At 43.7% G+C, this 26,762-nt stretch overlaps 2 protein-coding genes across 2 annotated transcripts; one reads left to right on the top strand and one right to left on the bottom strand.

Annotated features, from left to right (window-relative positions):
• The first annotated feature begins 198 nt into the window (after positions 1-198).
• On the top strand, positions 199-2,182 carry mrpl33 (mitochondrial ribosomal protein L33). The gene is made up of 4 exons (XM_068751829.1): positions 199-285; positions 864-882; positions 955-1,061; positions 1,823-2,182. Exons 1-4 carry the CDS (start codon positions 264-266, stop codon positions 1,870-1,872), a joined length of 198 nt encoding a protein of 65 aa, XP_068607930.1. The 5' UTR covers positions 199-263; the 3' UTR covers positions 1,873-2,182.
• rbks (ribokinase) lies at positions 1,593-26,732 on the bottom strand. Its single transcript, XM_068751828.1, has 9 exons — positions 26,721-26,732; positions 25,304-25,365; positions 19,136-19,268; positions 18,115-18,178; positions 17,616-17,678; positions 16,975-17,139; positions 11,664-11,755; positions 7,852-8,040; positions 1,593-2,383 (listed from the first exon to the last, which is right to left on the bottom strand). Exons 2-9 carry the CDS (start codon positions 25,363-25,365, stop codon positions 2,210-2,212), a joined length of 942 nt encoding a protein of 313 aa, XP_068607929.1. The 5' UTR covers positions 26,721-26,732; the 3' UTR covers positions 1,593-2,209.
• Positions 26,733-26,762: the final 30 nt, after the last annotated feature.

Raw genomic sequence — 26,762 nt, 5'->3', positions numbered from 1 at the left:
ACGAAGCTGCCATCTGGTTCTGAATCATTATTTAGCCCATTTGACATTATGGCAGAGGCTGCCTCGTATCTATCATGTTTTTCTTATACATATATTGATTTTTTTTTTTAATTATTATTATTATTATTTATTGTTACTTTTGTCACGTGTGATCCGTTTCCGTCCAAGCTGACCCGGAAGTAGTTCTTCAGCCGGAAGCGCGCTCCCTCAATGTGACTTACCTCTGTTTACCACCGACCTAGGGCTTTGTTGAAGTCTCTAAAATGTTTCTTACCACCGCGAACTGTGAGTTTTTAGAAACCTTTCTCTGTCGTCGTCGTAAACTTCGGTTCCATTCCTCTGCCGAGCTGCTTTTAACAGCTAGTGTGTTAGCTAGAGGCTAGTTGCTAAGTGTCGGTTCACGCTGTCTAACCTGACTTAGTGACACTTCTACGTATTTACGTTTGGACTATTTTTGTAGCACTTTAATCGTAAACGTTTAAAGTGTTGTCACGTTTGCCCTTGGTGAGTTTTTAACTGTTAGCTTTTGCTAACTAGCTTATTTACCTCACTTCAAAAAAAAACATAATCATGGCGCATTCGGTTTTTTTTCTCAGTTTTCTTAAGGCTAATTATTAAAAGTTAAAATTTGTGCACAAATATTTCTTTCTGACAAACACGACCTCATGTCACCTGTATATTACGTTTTGGCCCTTGCAATCCGTTTAGCCGGCAGGTGTAACCTGGTGCATGAAGATGCTGATTAAACAGAAACCCTAAACACAATCTACGCTCGATTTTTGTTGAATGTCTTCTCCGGAATGTGTCGATTCATATTTGCAAAGCATTAACCGTCTGATTCTGATGCTTCTCTGCTCCACCAGTGGCCAAGGCAAAATCAAAGTGAGTGGAACAGAATAGTTGTAGTTCCTGTGAAGTACCAGATGCTAACATGCTAACGCTGTTTCCCATCAGGACCATCCTGGTACAGATGATGAGTGCTGCAGGGACCGGCTACTTCTTCAACACTAAGAGGAACCGTCTCAAGGACAAACTGGTGCTGCGCAAGCATGATCCGTTCGGTGAGATGGAGTTGAGCTGTTTGTTCATGTTGTGCACGTTATAATGCTGTGATGTGCATGAGTCAGTGAGCAAGGCAGCACGAGCACGTCAGTCTGGATTCTAACAGGAGGCCTGTATGTTTTGTGAGATGCAGTAATACCTCGACATACGAGCAAACCTGCCAGCAATAATTACATGAAGATGAGAGCATAAAATTGAGCACGCTTCACTCGTTCAGTGTAAAATTCATAATAAAACCACTTTCTATTTTATATTACAGTAATATCATTTTGTGTGCATCAATACGGCAGTTTAAAAACATGTTTTTTCCATTACTAGCATTGATTTGGGTTTTTGTTTGTTTTAGACGGCCAGAACAAATTACAAATGTTTTCAGCTATTTCGTATGGGAATAAATGAATTGAGTTACGAGCTCGGTCCAGGAGCGGCTTATACTTATATATGTCACGGTATTACTGCATTTAGAATGAAACGGTCAGTGGGTTAAAATAAAAAAGGGACACGTCCACGATGATAGTCAGAAACAAAAGTATTCTAGTATTTGGTTTTAATCGATGACCAGTTTCAAATCCGTAATAAAATGGTAATGAACAAGTGGAAATCAGGCGTTATCGTCTGTATTTATTTGCTGATGTCATGAATCCAGGTTCCGGGGGGGACCTCTGTAGAGGTCACTGGTTTGACCCCAGGGATAATGCATTGCTCTCTGTTTCATCCGGATGCGCCGGCTTCCATTTAGGATCTTCTCTCTGTCTTGCAGTGAACAAGCATGTCCTATTCTTTGAGAAGAGGAAGATCAGATCGATCTAACGTGCGGACAGCGCGACCTTGCTGGGATTGAACAGACCGTCGTTTTATTGTCGGGGGGGGGGCCTGCTTGGATTTCAGACACTCTGAGAGGAATCGTTCCTGGATCTGTACAAAGTCTGCGTTCATTCCAGCGGGATTCAAACCCTGAAGAAAGTGGACGTAACAAATGACCACCCGTATATCTGTGTGTGTGTTTTAACCTTTGCTGTGAAGCTGCTAGTAAACTGTAGCATCACTCACGAGTGTCCTGCTCATGTTTACAACAGCTTGGGGTACTTAAATGGGATGAAGAGATGAATGCATCACAGAGGCTTTCATCTAAACGCTGTGTCCAACTTCAGAACAGCACGGCTGGCAGATCCTCTCTGAGGGGGTACGACGTTTGAGTCCCGGCAGCCTGCACGCTCACTGCCGCCACCTGATTGGCTCTCCGGGACATCTCTTCCAGAGGCATCGCAGGATAATGAGCCATGTAAAACGCCAGCGCTCCAATAAAGCTGTCTCCAGCACCCTGGGAAAAAAACGATATTACATCAGTGCTTTTATTAAATCGCTCCTGTGCTTTCCTGCTGCGTTATTCTGCAGCCAAGCCCCCCCCCTCCCCTCCCTGCTGAGCAGCATCGCAATACTGCGTGCATGCGAGGAGCAATAAAACCGGACGCCACGATAACACAACTTATTAGCCTTTGAAAGTTTAATATTATACGATGGAGACGGGAGGCATTCACTTCGCTGTCAACAGTAGGTGGCGCTACGGCTCAACTACGATGACAAGTTTCTGAGAATGTTCCTTGAGCTTTCAGTGAAACATAAATGAGAACCACAGAGATGAACAAATAGGGAGACGAGCGACTTTGCTTCAAGGTCGTCGGGTCGGCTTCGTTTGAGCTCCAGTAAACCGGCCGGTGTTCCGCTTGTGGCTGTTTTTCAAAAGATCATTCATGCAGTTTCTCTACTGATAGACACGGAATGTGTTGTGTACGCCCTGGAGGAGTTTGGCTGGGGGGGGGGGGCTCACTTATGGGAAAAGGCACAATGGAATGTGGCGACCAGCTCATGTTTAACCACAAATCCTCACCCCAAATAAAGGTTCTCTCAAGGCGGCTCCATTACTCCTCGCTGCCTCTACGGCGCAGGGGAAACGGACCCGGGCCGAGAACACAGCCCCCGAAAGCCCTCTCTGATGACCCAGATGACGGATGCCAGCGATGTAGGATGAAAAATGCGATTTGATTTATTTGAAAGGTCATCATTACGGCCGTTACACTCTGGGGAATGCCACGGGCGTGACTCCCGGACTGGGAAGAGTGAGGTCAGAGCTCAAACATTTCACAGGCTGGCTGGACGTCCGTGTTTAAAAGCCTCCGTGTGTTTATGTCTCCTGTCTGGTAGCGCGGCCGGGCTAAAGTTGGGCTAGCATCTGGAAGCAAGGCCCAGCTGACTGGTCTCCCAGTTCACATATTGCGGTTGAAACGATGATGTCACTCTTGAGTTGTTGGGAACTGATGACCAACAGTGCACTGGGGGGGGGGGGATTTTAGTGTCAGGAAACTCAGACAATCAAAGTTCTATGAATGCTAATAACCGCTAAAATTTAACAAAATCAAATGTAAAAAATACATAATTAAGGAAGGAAAATGGCAGAAATTCTGAATGTTATTTAAATGACCAGACTTATCAGAGTCTGAATCAGGCCTGCATTAAAATCATTCTTAAATCTTTGAGAAAATGAATGACGGTTCTCGATGACACGACTTAATTTGTTTCCATTGAAATGTTTTACTTTGAAAGCGTGATGTTTGGCGTCTTCATTCCCATCTGATTTATTTTCCTTTGTTTATGAAATATAAAACTGAAGTACCTGATTTTTAAAATAAATGACCACAAGAGCTACTTGAAGATTTAGATCCAATCGGATATATAATATAATATATCAGAAACGTGAAGCTGTCCTGGACAATGCGAAGGGAATTTCAATAACATGCAGGTAGATTGTGAAAGTTACACTTCCCTGTGTTATAAATAATTATAAAACATACATTTAACCATCAATTATTGTGCAGATGTTACACAATATAGAATTATATCAAATACAAAAAATCTAAATCGTCTTTTATTCCCATTAAATATTTCATGCATTGAATTACTGTCCGGCTAATAAGCGCATGCTTCTCAGTAATGATGCATGGAAATCAATGTAAACGCACGATGCAAATATTCTACAGCTTCATCAGGTAGAAATAAAGCCTGGCTCCTCTGCAGGTATGCTTCTTAATTGTTTTGCACGCTAATTCGTATTTCTTAAAAAGGTAAATCTGTCTTGATTTTATGCCCCTGAAACACTGCATGCATTGAATGCCAGTCTTTTTCTGCAGTAATAGAATAGCTGCTAGAATGATTATGCAAACGCCGAACCTACCAAACAAAAGATTAAAGCCTCTTTTTTTCATCAGAAAGAAAAAGTGTGTTCCTACCATTTTTCATTCCGGAGTTATGTTAGGGTTTCAAAAATATTCTTTAGACGTGAATGGCACTCAAAGAGTTAAGAGCGGATTGTGTAGGAAGTTCTCTTTAGTTTGATGCGTTTTTGTGAAATAAACACGTCAAAAATCTGATTTCAAAAAAAGCTAAAAGTTTTAATTTTCTCATATAAAGTCATCGTTTGACTATTTAACTCATCAGCAGCACGGCTCCAAGGAAATTACATTTTTTATTGCCTCTGGCGGCAGCATGAACGGTGTTGGTCTAAAATGAAGAGAAGACAAGCAGAATAGCAGCAAAAGCTGCCACGGAACAAGGAGCGCGTGTAGAAAGTCCTCTGACAGAGAATCCAAGGACAAAGACAACAGCGGCGCTCACAAGCTTTGACTGACAGCTGATGCCACAGCGCCGAGCTGCAGACACAGAATCTATAGGGCACACTTAAAGAGCGCCGCTCTGCACGTCTTTACACTCTTCTGGGTACAATGAGTACGTCGAGTCTCCAGAACCGGTGACCGAGAGTCTCGCCCGAAGGCTTCCCGCGATCTCGACTCCCACCCCGATCGGCCAGATGGAGCTTTCCGCCGTTAACGGATGAAGCCTCCAGCCTTTGTCAATGAAAGGCATCCCGGGAGAGAGGAGACCTGAATGGAGAGGGGCTTCCGATAAGCAGCCAGCCGGACATGTCTCGTCTCGAGTAACGAGAGAGGAAGATTCATTTAATCAAACCAATCTTTGGTACACCTGTGGTGCTTCGTCTCGACGCTCTCTCTCATGTGCTGTCCATTACAACCCGGTGATGTGGCAGGTCTCTCATCGGCCCACGCCGACCCACGGCGCTCAGGAGGTATTCCTTAGGTTACCAGGGACGAATCATCCCATTGGTCCTTGCGGGCCTCCAGTCAACGGAGACGACTGGGAGCAATTTGACTGTCCAGACTCGCTGTGCAGCTGTAATGTCTGGTTTAGATGCCGCTGTCTACCTTTTGCCCGACGCAGTGGACCTCCCGGTGCAGTGGAAACCGAGGCCACCCAAGTCCTGCTGAGGCTGGAAGGCTGCGTGTGTGTGTGCGTGTGTGTGTACTAAAGACTCGTCTTTACCAAATGGACCAGACGAGGGAAGCCTGCATTCAATTTAAAAATAGATGAAAGAAACAAAAAAAAGATGAAGTCGATGAGATTTGCTTTGTCATCAGGATTCCTGACCTTGACTCAGAGCATAATATATATTATTCAGGCATTTGCAGGAGGAGCAGATATTTAAGTCAGGAGGACTTAAAGTGTGTTGGTAATTTATTGTAATTTATGTAAGTTATTGTCATTCATTGTCATTTTGCATCTGTGGTGTAAAATTATTTTTAGTTTTCTAATGTTATTCTGCATCAATTGAGTTATTTAATATTGGTTTTATTTTTATTTGTATTGAGAAAATTGTATTGTTAAATGTCGATGATTTATGTACGAAGGACTTTCAACGGAAACAAGACCGCAAGGGCTTTTTAGAAATGCTCCTCTTAGACAGGATGTTTGACTTTATTTGTACTGTAATACATGCTACTGTGTGATTGTACTTGTACTCTAACATTCTATCTAATAAATATATTCATCATCATCATCAGTCATCCTAAGACAAAAAAAAATTACACGCACCCAAATAAGAAAAGTGAAAGTTCCATTTGTGTTTGTCCTGATTAGCAGAGAGTTGAGCCACACTGAGAAAGTGCAGGCGACGAGTGGGTTGAATTACAGCCTAGAAATACTACCTCGGTGTACAAGCAAAACTGAAAAGTTACAGCAAGAAATAAAAGGAAAAACATGGTTTAGACTGAATATTAGAGCAAAACTAACATGCAAGCGTAGCTATAAAAACATGAGGTAATCAAAGATTTACTGGGCCTGCAGGCTCAGGGCGAAACAGCAATCACGCTAATAACCTGCTGCTCTCCGTTAAAAGAAAGAAAGAAAGAAAGAAAAGGCTTTACTGGAAGAGGGATTATGACGTCCAAAAGAGTTCAACAATCCGGAATTTATGGATCCATCAAAGAACAGAAGGGGGGGGGGGGGGGGGGGGGTATGCAGCAGGTCCAACCACAGCTTTCTGCAGACTGATGCAAGCCGAAGAGGTGAATCATGTGAGGGGGGGGGGGTTCCTGGAAGGCGGTGAGAATGAAGATGGTGAATAAGGTGAAGTAGCTGCTGCTCAGTCCCTCCTTTAGTGTGTGTGTGTGTGTGTGTAAATAAACACACAGCACACAGCTTTGTGGGTTTAAAGTAAAGCTGCAACCGCACGCTTGCTATTCTGGAGTAAAAACAGCATTTGGAAATTATAGCACTATAAAAGCACCCGGGAGGTGTGTGTGTGTGTGTGTGCAATTAAGCAATTACATTAAAGCAATTACAACGTTCAATGAGATCTGATTCACACAAAGCGGCGTTCAACACCTCTGTGCGGTGACGCGTTTGCTCAGTGGAACAGGAAGTCGGTGACGACAACAAACCACACGGACCAGCTTGAAGTGAGTCAAGTGGTCCTGATTAGGATCAGGGAGGGGAACCACCTCCGGTCACGGCAGCCCCGGTGATCCGGCCCCGTTCCGCCTGAGCAGCAGACGGACCTGCGGCCCGAGCCGAGCGCCAGCAGCACCGGACGCTTCGCCGTCAACGGAGCAGCTCTCCTTCAAACCGGAACATTTCCTTCCTGATTTTAAATATTCCTCACCTTTCATTGCGTCATCTTCCTGGGTCATAAAGAACTACTGAACTGATAAGTACATGAGGTACTCACTCTGTGTACTCCATGTATTGGATCGAGATAATTGATATCTGTGAGCATTTGAGATGAAGCGGTTGCTTTCTCTGGGTTTATTTATTCACTACAACATCATAGATGCATAGTTTAAATACTCATGATGTCTGGGTTTAAGAGGACGGAGTGTCATAATGTATTTTTGTTATTATTTATGCTTGTGTGTCTCTGGTTGTTTTTAGAGTTGTAGGATCATGTCCCCGTGTTCTGCTTTTTCCTTGTTCTGTTCCGCTGTATGTACAAATATGTACAAATACTTGATTATGCATAATGACTGCATTATTAATAAATGTTATTATTCATTATCGTTTTAAAATCACACACTAATTTCTATATATTTTTAATACTTGTCACAGAGGTTTTTTTTCCTTTGTGTGTATATATATATATATGTATAGTGAACATGCAAAAGATAAATGTATGCTCTTGATCTCTGGACTTACTGATGATAGATCTGGATGAAAAGTTAAAGCATCAGCCGACGATTCATTCACAGAAAAATATAAATATCTCTATTAAATTCCGTTTGCCTACATCTAATTCACCCCCAAAAAATTGTTTTTATATTAGCATCAATGCTGGATGAGAAATCCGGGGATCAGGTTGATGTTTGCTGGAGAGATCTACAGCGATAAAAGGAAACACCTGCCCAGGTGACAGTAAAACACACTCAGCACACGCGTCACGCTTACCGTGGTGTCCGCTGCTCGCACCGCGGTGGCCGGTACGTGCGTGGAGACAGAATCCTGCGCCTTGAGCACCACGCAGCCTTCGCGGCCCAAAGTGACGATGACTGACCGGCAACCTCGCTTCAGCAGCTCCCGACAGGCCCGATGAGATTCCTCCACGTTAGCTACCGAGCAGCCGGTCAGCAGCTCGGCCTGGAAGCAGACGGAGCAGATGAGCACATGTAATCACCCAGGAGCTCACTCGGCTCTTAAACCTTCACCTCAGGTAGCTGATGACTCGGCACCGTTCCTCCTCAACCCGTCATCGCGTCCAGGTCAGGGAACAGTTAATCAGGGGTTAGGCATTAAAATGAAAGATAAAGGTAAAACCAGCACAAATGGGACGGAGAATTCTGTAAATAACGAGATGCATGATGGACCCCCCCCCCCCCCCCCCCACAACAAACAAAATCTCTGCTCGGAATCGTTCGCTTTTCACGACCATTCAATGTGTCTCTGGTTAGCAGTTCCACGGAGCTTTTGCTTACTGGCTGTAGTTTATGGTTGGGCTCTGGGATGCCAGCTCTTAATTACACACTGACCGTGGTCAGAAAGGCTCATAAAAACACACACGCACACACGCCGTCTGTTGAGGATTCGCTGCATCCGTCTGCAGGCCGAGCGCTTTCCTCTCAGCACGTTAGTTTATCTGGCTCGGTGACAAAGCAGCTGATGTCTGGGCAACTTCAAGGAAACCCGGGGCCACAACAGCTGTCTCCGTGGCGACTGGCATCCTTAAAGATCAGGACCGGAGAAAGTCACGTGAAAGGGCCGGCGCCCGCGAGGGTACACGCTCCCACGAAACACAAAAAGAGAGGCCACTAATGAACCCCGACATCTGCGTTATAAAACAGGTATTTACGAGATACGACTCTCCTAAAGTGACTCGCTCAATGCTCATCTTTATACATGATGTAAAGACACTGAGCCCCACGCTGGTGCTTCATAACAGTAACGCATGGCTGGGTCACGAGCAGTGGAATAACGGCAGGCGCCTTTTGACCTCATCAATTAATCAGCATTTTGGCCTCTGGAGCAGAAACAGTGTGACGTAATTATTTATAAAATATTTATTCTGAATAAAAGCACAATTACCACTCAACAATACAGTAAAATTCACATTTGCATTTTCTCTCTTAATACACACCGCCTGTTTTTACTGCTGGGGATGGACCGATCTGTGTCGTGTTCTGTCACATCTGATTTTATAGCTACACTGCAATCATGGAAAATAATTTCCAGTTAGTTATTTTTGATTCGTGCTTTTATCCTGTTTTAGCCGAGAGAGAGAGAGAGAGATTTTGTTTTCCCTTCAAAGAATCAGACATTGTTCAAGAAAGCCACATGAAAGCGTCGAGAAAGCTGTAAAGCGTTACTCATGAGCTAAAAACAGTATCTAAGGGGGTACTTTCCCTTTAATTTGCTCTAATTAGAGGTCTGTAATCAACACTGCGCCCAACAGCAGCATGGGAAACGTGCACGGGAAACGTGCACAGGAAACGTGCACGCTTTCCTTTCGGGTTCGTGTTGCTCACGGGCCGGCTCGCAGGTGAGGTCCTCAGGTGGACATCAAACCTAATTCCCTCCAATGAAAAACACTTCTGCATCGTCTGTGGGCTGATGATCAAAGAGGGCCTTCACCCTGTCATCCTTAACCCCCCCCCCCTGCCTGAATACAGTACAGTGAGACCACACACAAATACGCAGAGCACCAACTGTGTGCCCACACGGGACGGGTCAAGGCACGGCTCACGCTCACAGTGAAAAAAGGTCTGAGGATGAAACAGCCCCCCCCCCCCACCTCTGTGATGTGTCAAAGTGAACAATGACCTTAGACAGTTCAGAAATAAACCGCAGAGTGTATCGGTGCTTTCAGAGCCCGCAGCCAGAGGGAAGAGGGAAGAGCGCCGTTTTGTTAGTCATCAGCTCCGCATCAGGGCGGGGCATCAATCTGCCCCCCCTCTGTGTGCAGGAATATGAGAACGTTGCGTTATGTCTCTCTTGTTGTCTCGCGCTCACACAGCATGCACCCATTTCTCAACGCATAAGCAGAAACGCTGTCGGGGGGGGGGGGGGGGGCGTATTTAGGAGCCTACACACTGGTTTATATCTGTATTTTCATACTTTGCACTGCGTCTGCATGAAGTAACTTTTTCCTGACACCGTGTCTAAATCTTCCTCCTGATGGAGTGACGTTATTTTTTTAGGTTTAGCATCTTCCCAAATAAAATAAGCAGAGAATATTTCCATTGAATGAAAACGATTGTTCAATAAAGAGCCCTGGAAATGAAACATGATGCACAGAAAACCGGCAGGACTACATGAAACCTGTTGGAGGGATGAGGCCCGGTTCTGGTCAGGACAGCTAAAACTCACAGGTGTTGGGCCTGTTTCTATTCCAGGTAGCTCGTGAATTCTTGACTTATGGCCAAACACATCTTTTGGCGAGGTCGCAGTGACCTTTGACCGCTAAATTCTAAATCTAATCAGTCGAGGTTTGCTACACATCTTAAGCAATGCGTTCGTAAGAATGGGACGCGTCGAACACCAGGCTTTGTGTTCTGTTCCAGACCCAAGCAGCTCTTCACCCTTTGGTTTGATTGCGTTTCTAAAAGTCTGATTCGGCGCAGTAATTCACTCCAAGCAGCGAACTCAGTTTCGTTACTGCGTTTTTTTTGCATTGTACTTCACCCGTCCCTCGGGGTGTGATCTCTACGCCCCGGCGTTCAGAATAAAACACAATATAACTAACCCCCCCATGACCCGGCTCTCACGTCGGCCCGTTGCGTTCCGTCGACTCTCCCTTTCATGTCCTCACACCTGGTTGCAGCTTCTCTCCGCCCCGCATCGCCACATCAAATAGAGGCTCCCGGCAAACTCGCATCGACTCCATCCCCGAGGGGCCGTCGACTCTGACACAGAGCACATCTGCCTTGTTTTTACTACAATTCCCATCTATCCCTGCCCCCCTCCGTCACTCATCTGTCATCGCCTGCCAGTCAGGACATGAGCTGCGACGCCGCTGGCTTTCACCGATCGCTGGTCGCTGGGGTTACGGGTTACGTCAAAGCCCAGGTCACGCTGATCCCACACACTCCGTTGTATTACTCACACCGAGATGCTGCCGCACCGATATTAAAACCAAGAACCCTATCTTATAAATAAAATAAAAAATGTATTGCTGTTCCTGTCAAATTATCCAAATCGTCTTTTTTTTAAATCAGTAAATGGGTTGTTCTTATAAACATTTCGGGCAATCTAGCAAAGCCAAAATTAAATGTTTGTCATTTTAGGTTTAGAGTTTGACACGGTTAGCATGGGTGCTACTGCACACACACACACACAGGTTCATGTACCTGGGGGAGCAGGCAAGACATGCATTTTCTTTACTTCTGGCATTTTGGACAGTTTTAGTCTTTTGCAGTCATCAAATTTATATTTAAGGACTCAGCTGGAATAATAAAAAGACAGCTGGATGTTTTTCAAGCAACTCTTAGATCTCTGTTTCATGTTCCAAAATCAGAAAATAAAACTGAGAGTTGCTGAAGTTTGCTAAAGATGCAAATCTGTGTTATAAAAAATAAATAAAATAAAAATAAAAACCACCACACATTGGTAAAAGGTTGCTCAACCCACAGCTTGGCTTACAGGGTTTGCTCCTTTGATACTTTGATTCCATGTTTTTGTCGGGAGGCAGACTTATAGTATAGAACTCTTTGGGTGTGTCTTTGGGTGTGTGTGTGTGTGTGTGTGTGTGCGTGTGTGTGGTCAGTCACCTCAGATTCGTTGCAGCAAAACACATCAGAAGCTCTGTAGAAACCTGCATCCAGGTGAGGGATTGCTGGCGCTGGGTTGAATATTGTCTTAACTGTAAGAAGAAACCAGGCATTGATCTTTTCAGTCACCACAGAGTCATTTATCACAATATAAAGGACACTCAGCATGAAAGCAACAATTAGAAGGGCTTAAAAAGAGTCACGGCTCGAAAATAGAGCGCCACGTTAAAGTTCAAGCAATGCCAAAGTCTGGCATTGCTTTAATTCAACTCGGTAGCAACAAAGGCGAGTGAGCCACGACGGAGGGCTGCTTCTGGGGAAAAAGAGGTGGCCTCTAAATGATTCAATTAGCATTGCCTGGAAAGGAAATAAAAAAAAGCATTGGGACATACAGAAAAAGAAGAGCCGACTTCCTGTTTCCGTTTGTGCTGTGCTGAAGTTCCTGGATCGTGCGTGCGGAAAAGACTCACCATGATGAATATGTGTGTGTCAGTATGTGGGTGGGAGGAGCTGTGACCCCTCCTGTGTATATTGATGAGCACAAGAGAGGTGCAGGCTGTTTTCAGATCAATCCCCTCCGCGTGTTGCACATCCCCGTCTCATGCATATTCATGAGGGGAAAGCAACAACGCTTCTCATTCTGTGATTTCTGTGCATGTGTGAGGATGAGGCGGTTAACTCGGGTGTCTGTGTTTGAAACAAAGCGCCCTGCGAGCGAGTGGATGAGAGGGAGACATATGTTCGCCGTTGGCGACATCAAAGCCTCTCTATAGCGTAAAATCGAATTTGCGGTTGTGTATGCGTGAGCAGATAGGAGAGCAGCTGCGTGGGTTTGTGGAGGACTTTGGCCACCTGCGGTGTTGAGGTGGATGCCGGGCTGCTCACGAGTGAAAGTGCTAATAATACCTCTCAACACACCCAACTGTACAGACGTTCATCTCCTCTTCCGTGAAAGATGCAGCTGCAGTTTTGTGTATTTCAAGCTTTCGTCACCACCAACAGTGAAAAACAAAGAGTCACATGTCCCTTTATTGCTCACTAAGCAGACACCTTGAATTCACAGCTCTTAATCTAGTGCATCACTGTGTGATGTCACCGCGATGATGCTACACAGATCACTTCTCCGTCGCTGGACTGGGACTCAGCGCCTGGTCGCCCCCGACAAATACAGATTTCAATCTCGAATAAACTAAATGATTATCTGGACTCAGATCCATTTCCAAACACAGGTGAAACATGGAGTTGTGTTCAGGTAGTTCCATCCTGATTGGTCTATTATTATTATTTTTTAATGATGTTGGGAAAACGTTAAAAAGAGATGTCCGGACGTCCTTGCGGTTTGACTGGTTTGACTGGTTTGGCTCTGGCCCACAGCCCTTTGCCTCATGTCCAGCCTCCACGCTCTCTTCCATCGTCTGTCACACATCTTCAACCGTCTTATTAAGGAAAGGCAACAAAGCCAAACGAATGTTTTGACATGCATCCTACATGGTGGCAAAAGCAAAGAAGTGAAGTGGTCCAGAAACGGTATCCGTTTGTTAGCACTGGTTTGGTTCAGTATTAAAAAATGTTTTTTCTATGTAATTATTTACAGAGTAATAGTGTAGTATTATTCTTTTTCTTTAAAGAACAAACTTGATTACACAACATTTGAATTCAGTTACTGCAGCGCATCTGAAGATCATTAACAACTATTAGAAGCAAACTGCCGATTCTATTTTAACAGATGTTCGGAGGGATTTTATGATTTGCTCATCTTCAGTGTGTAAATAGAATTCCTGGGAATCTTCTGAAGTTCTAATTCAATAAAAAAAAAATAATAATCTTGGAAAACTATTCAGACTATATGTGTTATATTGCCCACGCTAATCACTGCTGAATATGTAAGCTTGATTCTGCTATTAGTTGGAGTAATTATTATTATTATAAAGTACTGTGGCATTAGCAGACATTCAGTCTGCAGCACTAACCACAGGATAAACAGAGAAAGTGATTGAATCATATGAAAATATTAGCCATAGCCATTAGCCATATTTATTATTGTGTGTAGCTGTGGGCAGAACTGGGATGTGGTCTTTTCCAATCTCCCCTGCATGGGATTGGCTCCAAGCACGCCACTCTGGTGATGCTGCTACATGCATGGTGGTGAAGCACGAATGCAACGGGTTGCTGGGGATGCCAGTTATCAATATGCACACAAGAGAGCTGTGTGAAATCCCTAATGCACCGATGCATGAAGGAATCTGCAAGCGAGTACTCACGTGGATGCAACATCAACCAGAGAGTCAGTCTCAGGTTGCTTTGTTTCGCTCTCCAGGTGTTAGAAAAGCATGAAAAGCACACACACACACACACACACACACAGCTGCTGGTACAGCTGTGCCAATTCTGGGATGTGTGTCGCTGAGTCATGTCTGGTTGGGGAGTGTGTCACAACTCAGGGGTTTTTCTCCTACCGAAGTTCAAACCTGGTTGCCCATGTGCTAGATGAGTGTTCCTGAAATTAAAAAAATATCCTTTGTCTGTGGCCGATTTAAGAGGAAACGTGGCTGGAAAACAAGAGGGGGGGGGGGGCAGAGAGGGTTTCATACGCTCCTTTACAGTCGCACATGCTCACATCCACACACAAGCACAAAGGAATCGAGTCAGCAGCGAGAACGTGAAAGGGCTTTAAGAGGCTTTAATTGCCTCTGATGAGGAATAAGAAATCAGCATCATGCTCAGACAAGAAAGAGGAGGAAGAGCGGATGAAACGACACGACTCCTGCCAGTTACTCACTTCTTAAGAGGAATTGAAGTCCATCTACTTCTCAATATGAAATGCCGGATGGCAATGAATTAGGCACATTAGTGCGTTCTACTGAGAAAGTTGATGAACATTTAAATCACCACAAGGATAACTGCTTCAGAGGGTATCTTGACAAGTGGTTTGAGAGCCGTCATCGACAGTACGTGTGGCTCGATGGTGACATTTGCGTAATTTGAGCGGCACCTCACCCCCGCGTCGATTAATCCCTCCCACACAACCCATTAACACCCCTTTTCTCCAGAGAACTCAATTTACACAATGTTCAGACGCGGTGCCGTCGAGGTAACATCTTTGCCAAGCATCTTTGCTGGTATTCCATTTCTCCTGGCACTGCACGCCACGGTCGATGCAGTGAAGGGGGGGTGCTGGGAGAGGCCATCTGGGTATCCCATCTGCAACGTGGTTATGGCTGCGACTCTTCCGTTCTGGCAACCTGCAGCGAGCGATTATTGACGACAGGCCCTGATGATGGGGTGAAAGGCTCCCCAGGCGTCTTCAATGACGTAGAGGGCTGCTAATAATAGCATGCTGTTAATGAGCATGAGCTTAATAACCTGGTTACCATCAAAAAGGTGGCAGGAGGGATGGACAGAGGGATTGAGGTGGTTTAAAATAGGCCGTGTTTATGCAGGGCTAAGTAGATCCTTCGGACTTTTGGTGAAGTTTGCAAAGACAACAAACAATAAATTACATCTGTTGACATTCTCGCGTTGATAAAAGTGACGTGAAGCCTGTCTCTGAAGAGGACAGGGGAGTGCAGCTACGGCACATAACAGCCAGACACATCTCCTCACTCTAAACCGTGTTTATCCAACATAAAGATGGCATCGGCAGGTAGGAAGGATGATCTTGTGATAGGTGCGGGGTAAAAAGCATCCTCGAAAATAGTCTTTGGATTATCTCTGATGGAAAAAGTCTTCAACTGAAAGACCTCACTTAACGACTGGATGATAATCGTGTCGGTCAGATGCAACATAAATATTACATCTGAGGAGAGAACGACTTAACGCCAGTGAGGCTTCCTGTCCATGCAGAAAGAGAATTTGGTGAAGAAATTGGAAACGGTAGATTAAAAAGTTGACTCAATGATCAGGCTTATTTTGTTGACTGCATAATGAACCAGAAAAGCACTCAGAGAGCGCAGACCTCCGCCAAGCAGCTCATTCCTCTCCTAACTGGATCTACACCATCCACATGGTGATCTGGATCATCAGCAAAAGGTTCTAGATTGTTCTTGGTATCTTTAAACACAAGCCATGAAAAGTCAAAGTGAATCAGAGTTGATGTGTATTTTTAACAGATTCGTGAATGTTAAAATGTAACATTTATTTCCTAACGTCAGTCTGGATCCGATCCAGATGAAATTCGGTAGTGAGATAGAGACCCCCACCCTGCATGACTGTTGATGAACGGATAGATAGGCGTTTTCATAACCTTCTTGGCGGAGGTAATAATCCATTTCAGAAATTTGTAGAAAAGTGTCTGCGTGGGTTCTCTCTGGGTTCTCCGGTTTCCTCCCACCTCCAAAAACATGTAGTTTAGGTGAATTATTCGCACCAAGTTGTCTGTAGGTGGGAGTGTGAATGTTTGTCTTGTGCGTCATGTGTACCTGCAATGAGCTGGCGTCTCATCCGGGGTGTGTACCCCGCCTTTTGCCCTTAGCCAGCTCGGATAGGCCCCAGCGGACCCGTGACGTCGATTGTTACACAACAATATGTTTGGATAACTCAAACGCCTGCTCTGTCTTCACCGATCTGTACGGACAGTCGGAGTGCCGAGTCTGTGGCTGGAAGTCAGGGGTGAAAGGTCTGACACGAATGTGTCATATAAACACATCTTTTTAAAGATGGAGAATCAATGAAAACTTGCAATAACATTTTAAGCTGCTTAAAATGAAAGTTGAAACAAACCCACGTAACGCTTCCTGTTGTTGTCACGGACATAATGGCGACGTCTGGTTGGGTTTTACGCAGATTTAGTCAGTTATTTACAGCCTTGATTCATAGACTGTGAAAATAATCTGATTATGTTTGTAATAGTTGTTCGAACTTTAGTGTCTCCCAAAAATGTAGTACATACAATCTATTTTTTAGCCAGATTTGCTTTATATCATAGATGCTTGTGCTGCCAAAGCAACTGCAAGCCAGAGTTCTATGCTGGTCACAACTGAGCCGACCTTCAGCTGCTGCTGCAGACGACACCAGAACACTAATCTACTGTCTATTTAATCAATAAGTAAGCAGACCCAGCCAAACAGCAGGGGGCTCAACAGGGTTGAGCGTGACAATGAGACAGAAGGAGTTTATATAGTCACGTTTGAAAAAAGTAGGAGGTTTTGGAACATATTGAGCAAACAGATAGCCAGAGAAGAAGTGGATTATGTTGCAAGAGGGGATTGAGAAGTCTCTCTTGACATTCAGACAATTTCCTGGACAGAGATTTTTCCTCTATCAGTACGAAGGTCCAGCACGCCTCCGTATTTGCCACACCAACGTCACTGACCTTTATTCTCTTGAGCCATTTGTAGAGCTTGCAAGGACATCTGTGGGCTGATCTCCAGCTGGCACACCAGCACTTTAGCCTGGCTGATGGCAGGGAGAGCCTTCTGCAGTTCCTCACTGCTTAGCAGCATGTTGGCACCGGCCACGATCACAATGGCATTCTCACCTGCCAGCGGACACCAAGCAAGGAGGGAACGGAGTCAAATATGGCTTCAAATGACTGCAGGATTACATTTGTACGTCTACTTAAGCCTTTCAGGAAATCAAGGCTTCTAAATCATAAATTGATTTACAATCAAACAATGCATCTGCATTTTCCATGTGAAAAAAAATCCAAATGTAATTACAATTATGCAAATTTATGCAAAAATATTTTATTTTACCTTATTTTCCCAAAAAAATATTTTTTTTGCAATTATTTCATGATTCATGCTTTAAAGGGTTAAAGCAGTTATCCAACCCATTTGAGTGAAGTGTGCAAGTGTGTGCACATTTGTCATTACAGTCACTTGAGCAGTGGTATATCTAAATGCATTGGGAGAAATACTTCACCGACAACACTCATGCACTCTTGGTTGTGTGTACACCAAAACAATTTGTACAATTTAGAGTTTTTAGGATCTCAGAAGTAAAAGCATTGACCTGCATCATTGACAGTGATGGAAGCAACTCCTGTGGCGGCATCAGAGGTCTGCCTCACAAAATCTGAGACATAGGGGAAAGGTAAAAGGTACAATGAATCAACCCTTATGTAACTATCCAACAAAAATAAATACATTGGTTTTCTTTCATGGTGGCTGAAAACATTTAGCCCAATGTCCATCCGCCTTTGGGAAACAGTGTGACTCAAACAATAAATAATTGGTTGAAGCACTTTGGCCATGATGAGACTAGCCATAGACACTGCCGGTGTATAGAGCACAAGTTTGGAAAAGAAAATTCGTTCTTAACAATACTACAACAGAAAACACAACAGAGAAGCAACAACAATAGTAAAGCTTTCATATGCCTTAAGTAACTCAAAGTACTGATACAGACTACAAAAGAAATTGCTCTGAATGTGAACTTTTTGCCTTGAAAGGTGGTAATGGAAACCAATTTGGCATATCACGCACAAAAAAAAGAGAGTCCTCTGCCCTACCTGTGTGCACACAGTTGTTCTTGAAATTCTGGATGTAATTGTCTCCGAATAAGTCTTTACCAACCTAAAAAAGATTGAAGGCAAAATGATGAGAACAAAGAAAGAGTCGAGCAGGGTCAGACTTGGTTAGCGGCAACCTCTGAAAAGTAGTACAAGCAAATCTCAGTTGGGTTGGATTTTTGTGTGCCCTGGCAGCATACTGGCATGGTGCCGCCGCCGAAAATGTGTAAACGCACAAACGCACACACTCTCTAACACACGACCAGCTGCGCCAAGCCTTCAAGACAAGATAACCCCGCCTTTACGCCTCTTCATGCCCACCTCGCCTTCGGTTTCCTTCCCCTCTTCTCCCGATCCGCACTGGGATACCCACATTTGTAGCTACTTTTGGTTGTGGAAGGGGTCCCCACCTTGCTCCAAGGCACCTACATCAAACCCACGCTTTCAAATAAATGTGCCAAAACACGGGCACTCCTAATTGGCTGCGATAGTGGGTTGCGTTGGTATTGGCTGCTTGGCCCCAATCTCTTTGAAGAGTGGCCTTTCGTCTTGGATGTTTTTGACAAGCCTGGTTGTCTATTTTTGGTTTCTCCCCATGCCCAGAGAGCTCCTCCCGTACTGGGTTGTTATCGATCGGGCCTCTTTGTTCTGATAGAGGTGGGGCTTCAGTGCTTTGGTGCTCAGGTTGAAAGGCCGCACTGAGCGTACTGATTGGAGACTCAGGGTTGCATGTTTGGGGAATTGGCTTCTTTGAAGGCAAGCAAATGTGGGTGGTCTTATGCATACGGCATGGTATTGATCAAGTCAAAATACGAGTTGATCTGGGGAAATGACTCAAGTCTGAAACAAACTGTAAGATTTTTGGAAGTGGTTAACTAGTTGGTGGACCATTGGAGCTGATTATTTCTGAGCCTACTGCTGGATGAGTCAATGGTTGGGCATGTAGTTATTTATGTTACAATCCATACTAACATAAGCACATCAACAGTGTATTGTTGCAAACCTGATTCTACCTTCATACCTTGCAGACCATAGCAGTTTTGGCCCCCAGTTTTGCAGCCTGTATGCACTGGTTGGCCCCTTTCCCTCCAAAGCCAATAAAGAACTTGTGACCATGGAGGGTTTCGCCCGCTTTGGGAAGCCTTGGTGCCTGGCTGGAAGAAAAAAAAAGGTAAAGTAATTAATCCTTCAAACAATATGATGTCCATATTTACATTCAAATTATTTTTATGCATAAAATGTTTTGCTCACTTCATTTTTACCTCAAGAACATCTTCACACGGCAGGTTAAGAATAAAAATACATTCCTACTAAACTATGAAAAGTGTTTTACTTGGCTTTGTGAGTGTGCTAGTGAGTGAAGTGAGATGTCAAGCAAGCCACAACTTTCCCTTTTAAAAGTATTTATTTCCTGTGAAAATGCACAAAAGCTTTCTGTGGTGTCTGATAAGGACTATATCATTTGGTTGCAAGAAAGTCTTTCAAAGATCAACAAATCCAAACTTGACTTAAGAGACCATAGGGAACCTTTTTTTTTTTAAATGTCACCCTATTTTCCGCACTTAAAAACAAAGCATTACCAAAAACCTCAGCAAAACTTTTTCAATTGCGTCGTCCATTTCAAAAGCATTCAGGACATTTACGTTTCCACCAGATATGCCCAAGCAAGTCTTGCTAAATTTGCAAATGATGCAACCAGCAGAACTCATAGATGTCTCAACTCAACTCAGAAATGCCTGACTCAACAGAGTTGGGTTAAGACACGCTCACCCCTCAAGGTTGATATGCCACAGGTGGGTGCCCTCAGGGGCAGCTGCCTGTTGGCTGAGGCTTCCAAAGTGGGCAATGACTAACACAGGGGATTGAAAACAGACAACCTCATACTGTCCATCGGGACGCTGTGGTCTGGCCATGGACCAGTGCCCGTTCACAAAGGCTTTTTCTTTTCTTTTTTAAAGATGGAGAAATGGCATAAACCTGTTTCCCACAAATGCTTTGACTTCTCTTCCTATACTTGTATACATGTGACTGTGTTTGTGGCAAGTGTGCTACAGTGAGTTCACTCCATCGCAGTATTTCCAGTCAGTGAGAAGCTGGTGGCAAACACGGCAAACTGTTGGTGTGTTAAACAGTTCAATACCTAAAGCTACAATAAGATATATTGTCAGCAAGGATGGAATATGGTGGGAAGAAACAGAGGAGGAAGGCATCTAAATGCACACCCACATAGACATTACCTATTCTACTTGGTACAGCTGTCTTGTTGATTTGTCACTGCTTTTGTCTCTCGGTGCTTACAAATACTCCAGTGATGTACTGTATATATAAATACTAACAAGCTTGTTTTGGAGGTGGAAAAATCTACATTGTGGTAGTAGGTCAGAACAGACGGAATAAAAACCAACACAACATCTGTTACCCCAGAAACACGCACCAGGTGGCAACCCTCTTTTCAGACAGTAAATACTACCATCACATCTGAATATCTATCCTCATTAGCTTAGCTTAGGACAAACAAGTGGAAAACATTAGCCTGGCCATGAGCAAAAGAGCAAAAATATACCAGTAATATACCAGTAACTAGGGGTGCACTTTCATAAAGTAAATGCTAATACTCCTGGGGAGTCTGATTTCCTTGGTCATTTCTTTGTTTCTTTGTTATCTGCTCCAACAAGAGTATAAGTGTCTAAACTCTCTCCCAGTCCCTCAGAACTGAAGAAGCCTCTTGTATGAGAGGAGAAGAGTCTTTTGATTGAACATGAACAGGTCCATCGTTTTTCTGAAATACACTACTGTACTGTATTTTGGTGCTGAATCTTAATAATTTTTTAAGATAGAATTTTGTATTTTTTTACAAAAATAAAGAATTTCGAGAGGCTGTGAAACACTGTGAAATAGCAAATATAGAATAGAATAGAAAGCCTTTATTGTCATGGCATAGTAGCTACACAATGAGATATATGTTAATATTGTTCATGAAATGCCGCAATAGCGCGAAGCCGCGAAGTAGGAGGGATCACTGTAATACAAAACTCCAAGGATGAGGCAAGTGGGTTTAATTTGATTAATAAACAATGGACAGATATGAAGTCAAGAATTTATGTCATGGTTTATTCCATTTCCTCTCTTTGTCTTGTCCTCCATATGTAGGCCACTCACTTTCTTATTTTATAAGATTCCCAGGAAAATTAGCTGCATCGTGTTGTAGTTGATCTTAACATTGAAGTTCTTGTGACATCTATTGAATCACCTGTGATAATCCGAGAATGGCCTATGTGGTATTGTCCACATACAATTTGACCAAGAGCCACTTGAAAGCTGATCTAACTGACAGGTAAGATAAATTAAATAAATCCACCCACGCCCCGTCACGCCAAGAGACACTTGGCCATTGTCGTCTGTGTCAATGCGCCAAATAAACAGGCCACGTATTTGCTTAAGTACAACCTCATTGCATTTTCTCCCATTAAACCAAAAGGCCAAAGCAGGTGTTCACTGACGTGAAATGTTTGCTTTAAGGCCGGCCTTCATTTCCCTCGCCTCCATTCTATAACAGTAATTCCTCAGCCGTTGGTGAGCAACAGGAGGGGGGGGAGTAGACACGGACAAAAACAACCTGAACTGCTGTTTTCTTGTGTCTGGACAACAGCACGTCTTTTTCCAGTTCCCTACACGGCCTTCACTGAGCACTTAGAAGCTAAATAAAGCAAAAGCACATGCTTGAATTAATCAAAATTTCAAATAAAGTCAGTTTCTTGAATAAGAAAGTGAGACAATATAGACATTTCAGAAGCTGTGGTAAATATTTGGAATTTGTTTTGCCCCCCCAAAAAAATATTCGACTTTGATTATGCTGAAAGCAGAGGCAGCTCACTAACTGCTCCCGCCCTTCACACCTGGAGCCCATATTGGTGACTCTGAGCAAGAGACAGACTCTCATTTAAAGATGAGTGTTTACTTTGCTGTGACAGAAGGAATCGTGCGGTCCGGTCTGGTTCCGCTCTAAATATTTGGGAACTCGGGTTTCACTGGGCAGAGGAAATAGTGCTTGGCCCCCTGGCAGTAGGGGGCACTGTGCAGCTTTCACCGTGGGTTAAACCCCACAACAGCGGTGCAGTGTGTGTAGCCGACAAGTCAAAACAGACATTTCATCAGAGCACCAGACAGTGCCAATACTTTAGTACTGCATTTAAGTAGTATTTCTTTTCCCAACAACTTTTGACTTTTATCCTGAAGATCCTTACAATTTCAAAGCCACAGTCCCCCTCTACGCTAACAGATCATTTCGGTTCTACATCAACACATTCTTTCCTGACATGAAGATAAAGACTGATTTAATCCTAAATGGGCAACAAATGGGAACGACAATCACTTCTTGTATTCATGAATAAGTATCACACACGACAAAGAATAAACAGGTATGATGCCAAAACAGACAAGGAATGTGCAAAAAAAAACAAAATTGACTTTTTGTAATCTTTGTTATAGTTATTTGTTTTTACCATATAATGACATTATTTCTACGTCTGGAAGCTAAAAGGTTTCAGTCCCTTAAATTAAGATTAATATTGACCTCAACAGCATAATACTTTTCAAGAAGGTTAAAAATATTCACTTTTACCCAAGAAAGAAACTACATCTTTCATCAGAGTTTTTTTCATATACAAGTACTGCACTGCTCCTCGGATTATTTGTACTGCAGCACAGGAGTGTGAGAGTGCATGTGAGTTTCGGCTGCCTGTCAGCTAATTGTAAACGCTGGCTGTTCAAGACAACTGGATTCCTAACTTCAAAATCATGCATATCACTTTGAAGGGCTGCAAACTATTCCAACTACCCTCCCCTATCCACATTGTGACCTCTATCCAGAAAGCCAAGTCTCTCCCTCCCTCCCTCTCTCTCTCTCTCTCTCCCTCCCTCTCTCTCACTCTCTCTCTCACACGCACTCTCCACAAAAACAGGCCGTTTCCCGTCACCCTATTAAGGTCTTAATTTACAACTCTTTCCCTTCAAAGTATCTTGTTGAATTACTAATGAACAACAAAATAAATACTCCCCCCCCCCCCCCCCCCCCCACATCAAAAAAGCTTCATATGTTTCTGGGGACTTGAGTGACAGCTCAGATGTGACAAGCAGACTTGGACTCGCCTAAAACTTTCCCCCCACTCGCCCGGGTTGTTGTTTACACAGAGAACCATCTGCTGGCAGCCAGGAGACACTTATTATTCCCAGGTCTCAAATAAAAATGGAGCACAAGCTCGTGTGGCAAAAGTGTCGCACGGCAATCACGACGCCCTCCTTTGTCCCGTCAAGAGGGGATTTAGCAGACGGGCGCTCGTGGGGGATTGGCGTTACTCTCTATTGACACGGCGTATCTTCTTTGAGCTCGCATCATCCTTCACAAAGGTTATTGTGAGTGACAAATTGTTTTCAAGCAACCCACTGTGTTGGTGTTGCTGACTCAGGGTTTATGGGAACGGATCCTACTTGGCTCAACACATTCCCAACAAGTAGGAGAATGATGCAACGCTGACCACATTTAATAAAAGCAGTGATTAAACCAGATCCTTTTCTCACTTTGAGTTCAGGTCGTCTGACAGACAGACAGACAGACAGAACGCCATTCTGTATCAACACAAGCTGCAGTCAAAGAGCTCAATCCCACCCCAGGGCGACCCGAGCCCCATTCGGGCAGAGTCATTGCAGGTCTGGTGCACTAATGCTCTGTTTGAACGCATTGAATGAATGAATGAATCACTACTGAATGTGTGCGATATTGGTTTAACGTGTTCAGATGTGCAAACGACCCGCAGGGGTTTATCTATGTGGTAAAGTCAGTCGCTTGAAGTAGATGCGTACATGATGACTGATGAGGAAGCATCGAAATACACCAGCGTCCACGTCTGCTGCTGCGTCTTACGCGCACGCCAGAGTGGCGCCATAATTCCTCGCGTCGGTCCAGCTTGAACAATCCAAAGGGGGTCGCAAAGAAGGGATCCATCTTGGCCTTGTTACTCAATACCGCTTTAGAAGAGGATTCTGTTGCCATATTATGTTCCTGCAGCCAAAAGCAACAGTCCCATGACATGACAATACTACTAAATACTACTACACTACTCCAAAACATTTCTTTCCATGGTCATCCATCAAGTAGTTGATGTGAAACTGACACAAAGTCTAAACATTCCTAGCATACTTTGCTAAAGACATGGAAAGAATCCCGGATCCATCCCTTTATCCGGATGGATCCACTGCTAAACTCAATGTCACTAGCCCATCAAATTCCATGGAAATCTGATGTAGTGTTTGTGCAATCCTGCTAACAGACCAAAAAACAAAAAAAAACAAAACACAAAGACAAAATAGCTGTGGAGTCACTTTTCGAGTTTTATTGGAGATAATGATGATTAAGATTTTTTTTGCAGTTCTGTTATGTTCAATACTTTAATGCAGATATTACATGACTTTAAATGATGTTGAAGAAAATCCTGTTTCATTCTGGCAGAGCAGACGTTTCCATCACTCTCAACACTCTTTGCATTTAGGACGAGCAGCATTATCTATGTTTAGAGCACTTCCTCTGCTCTTGTGTCAACAGCGCTGTGCAGTGCATTATGGGTTATCATGTCATGTTTTCCACAAGCTTGCACGCCAATGTATAAAAAGAAATTGAAGGAACATTGCTCTCGCGTCGGCTAAAAATAAAATGAAGGGAACATGTTATAAGCAAAGACGATTCGAGATCTTTGACTCACTCACTCTACTAAGAGATATGCCGGCCATTCCAGTGTGAGACAAATCTATTCATAACCTTTTTGAGTCATCACAGGGCTAGTTAAACTGGGAGAAGAATCTAGTGGATGGGTGTGATGCAACAACAGAGCAGCAGCAATACGATTATAGCTGAGGAAATGGCACCAAAACATATGAAAGTGTTGCAAAATTACTTTTGCCGACAGAAAGTGGAGGCAAAGGTTTTGTGCTTCAAGTAGGAACCAATCATCTGATGACAGAATAATCATTTCAGCAACGACACAAACATCACGTAAATGCAGCACGTCATCAGAACAGGCTTGCGCATATAAGTACAGGTAGTCGTCGACTTGCGACCTATGCGACTGCTCGACCGCACTCGTCTTTTGTTGTTGTTTTTGTCTGTTTACGAGGTGTAATGTGTAAATGTACTCACCTCACCAAGTCAGTCATACAGGAGCCAACCACCATCACATCAAACGCCTCTTCAGTCATCATCTGGTTAAGACACATTTAGGTTAAATCATGAGTCCACCAATGAGGACAGAACACAACACCAAGCTGGCTCCTCCTTGGGGGGCATTTCAGGCAAATTATGTAAACTACTTTACTGACAGCCTCCAAACCAAAATCACTTGATAGTATTTATCTCCCACATTAGATGAGCTTGAGTGAAACAAGGGAGAATGTAAATCTAAAGCATTCACCACAAGCTGGGTTGGGAAGGTTCCAATCTTATTGCAGGAGTAGTGTGTGTGTGTGTGTGTGGTGGGGGGGGGGGGGGGGGGGGGGGGGGGGGGTATTTCAATGCTACAACACATTAATGCGCCACAGCCCAGTAAAGTATATAATTAATTCAATCCTCGGCTCGTATCAGAGCCGATGCTTGTGTGTTAATCTCTTCAAATCTGTGCCTATGCAGCGGAGGACTTGGAAAGCCTGGCCGCCGGCCGCCGCACGGCTCACTTCTCTCTCCCACCTCATGCAGTATATTGTCTCCCCAGGACAGGCATGGAAAAGCTCGCCCTGAACCCCTTCACGTCTCCACGGTGGGAGAATATCAACAGGATCTGCGTTGTCTGACCACTTAAAACAGAAATGAACCTTTTATATGGTTCTCCCTCTTTTTTTGGTTAATTTGAACTACAGTGGCCGACCGACCAGATTTAGGCTGCGTGTGGCTTGGCCTGTCAAGACCTAATGGACAATGAATGGTATAACATTTATACAACCACTTATACTCAACCACCTGCTTTTCACCAACTAAAATGTCCCTAATCACCGAAATGCTTGTTTTTATTCTTACCCCTATCCCCAAATCACATTTACAATAAGCCACGTTTTACATACATGCAGACAGACAGACTCCTCCCACTAATAATATATATATATATATGGCTGGTATCAGTCATTCAAAAGGGTGTCATATATTTGTGAAAGGTAAGAAGTTAAAGCCTGGAGGACATTCTCCTGATTGAGATGGTTTTAATGACAGTTGCCTTGACATATGTACAGTCTCTCTTTACACTCTTTAATCTTTTGATCAGAAACAGCCCATGAAGCACACGATTCTTAAATCAGTGTTATTGTTCACATGGAAAAAGCACCATTGTGTTTGTTGTACCTGCTGATGCCATTTATGTACCCTTTGTTTAAATTAAACACCTTTCAGGTATCATACCACCTACACAGTACACAAAATACACAACATAAATACACAACGCTCGCTTTAACTCTCTGAAAATGAGTAAATGACAGGCAACATCCAAGGGAAACATGACCACTATTAATTACACAAACGCATACGCCATATAAAGTGAGCTGAGCAGGATGAACATGTAAATCGAAATTACCTTGAAATCAACTTTATTTATCTCAGAGAACGCGACACTGAC

Source organism: Brachionichthys hirsutus, chromosome 18, assembly GCF_040956055.1.
Source record: "Brachionichthys hirsutus isolate HB-005 chromosome 18, CSIRO-AGI_Bhir_v1, whole genome shotgun sequence".
NCBI lineage: Eukaryota > Metazoa > Chordata > Actinopteri > Lophiiformes > Brachionichthyidae > Brachionichthys > Brachionichthys hirsutus.
Note: the sequence above shows the minus strand (reverse complement) of the source record. Positions and strands in the feature narration are given on the sequence as shown.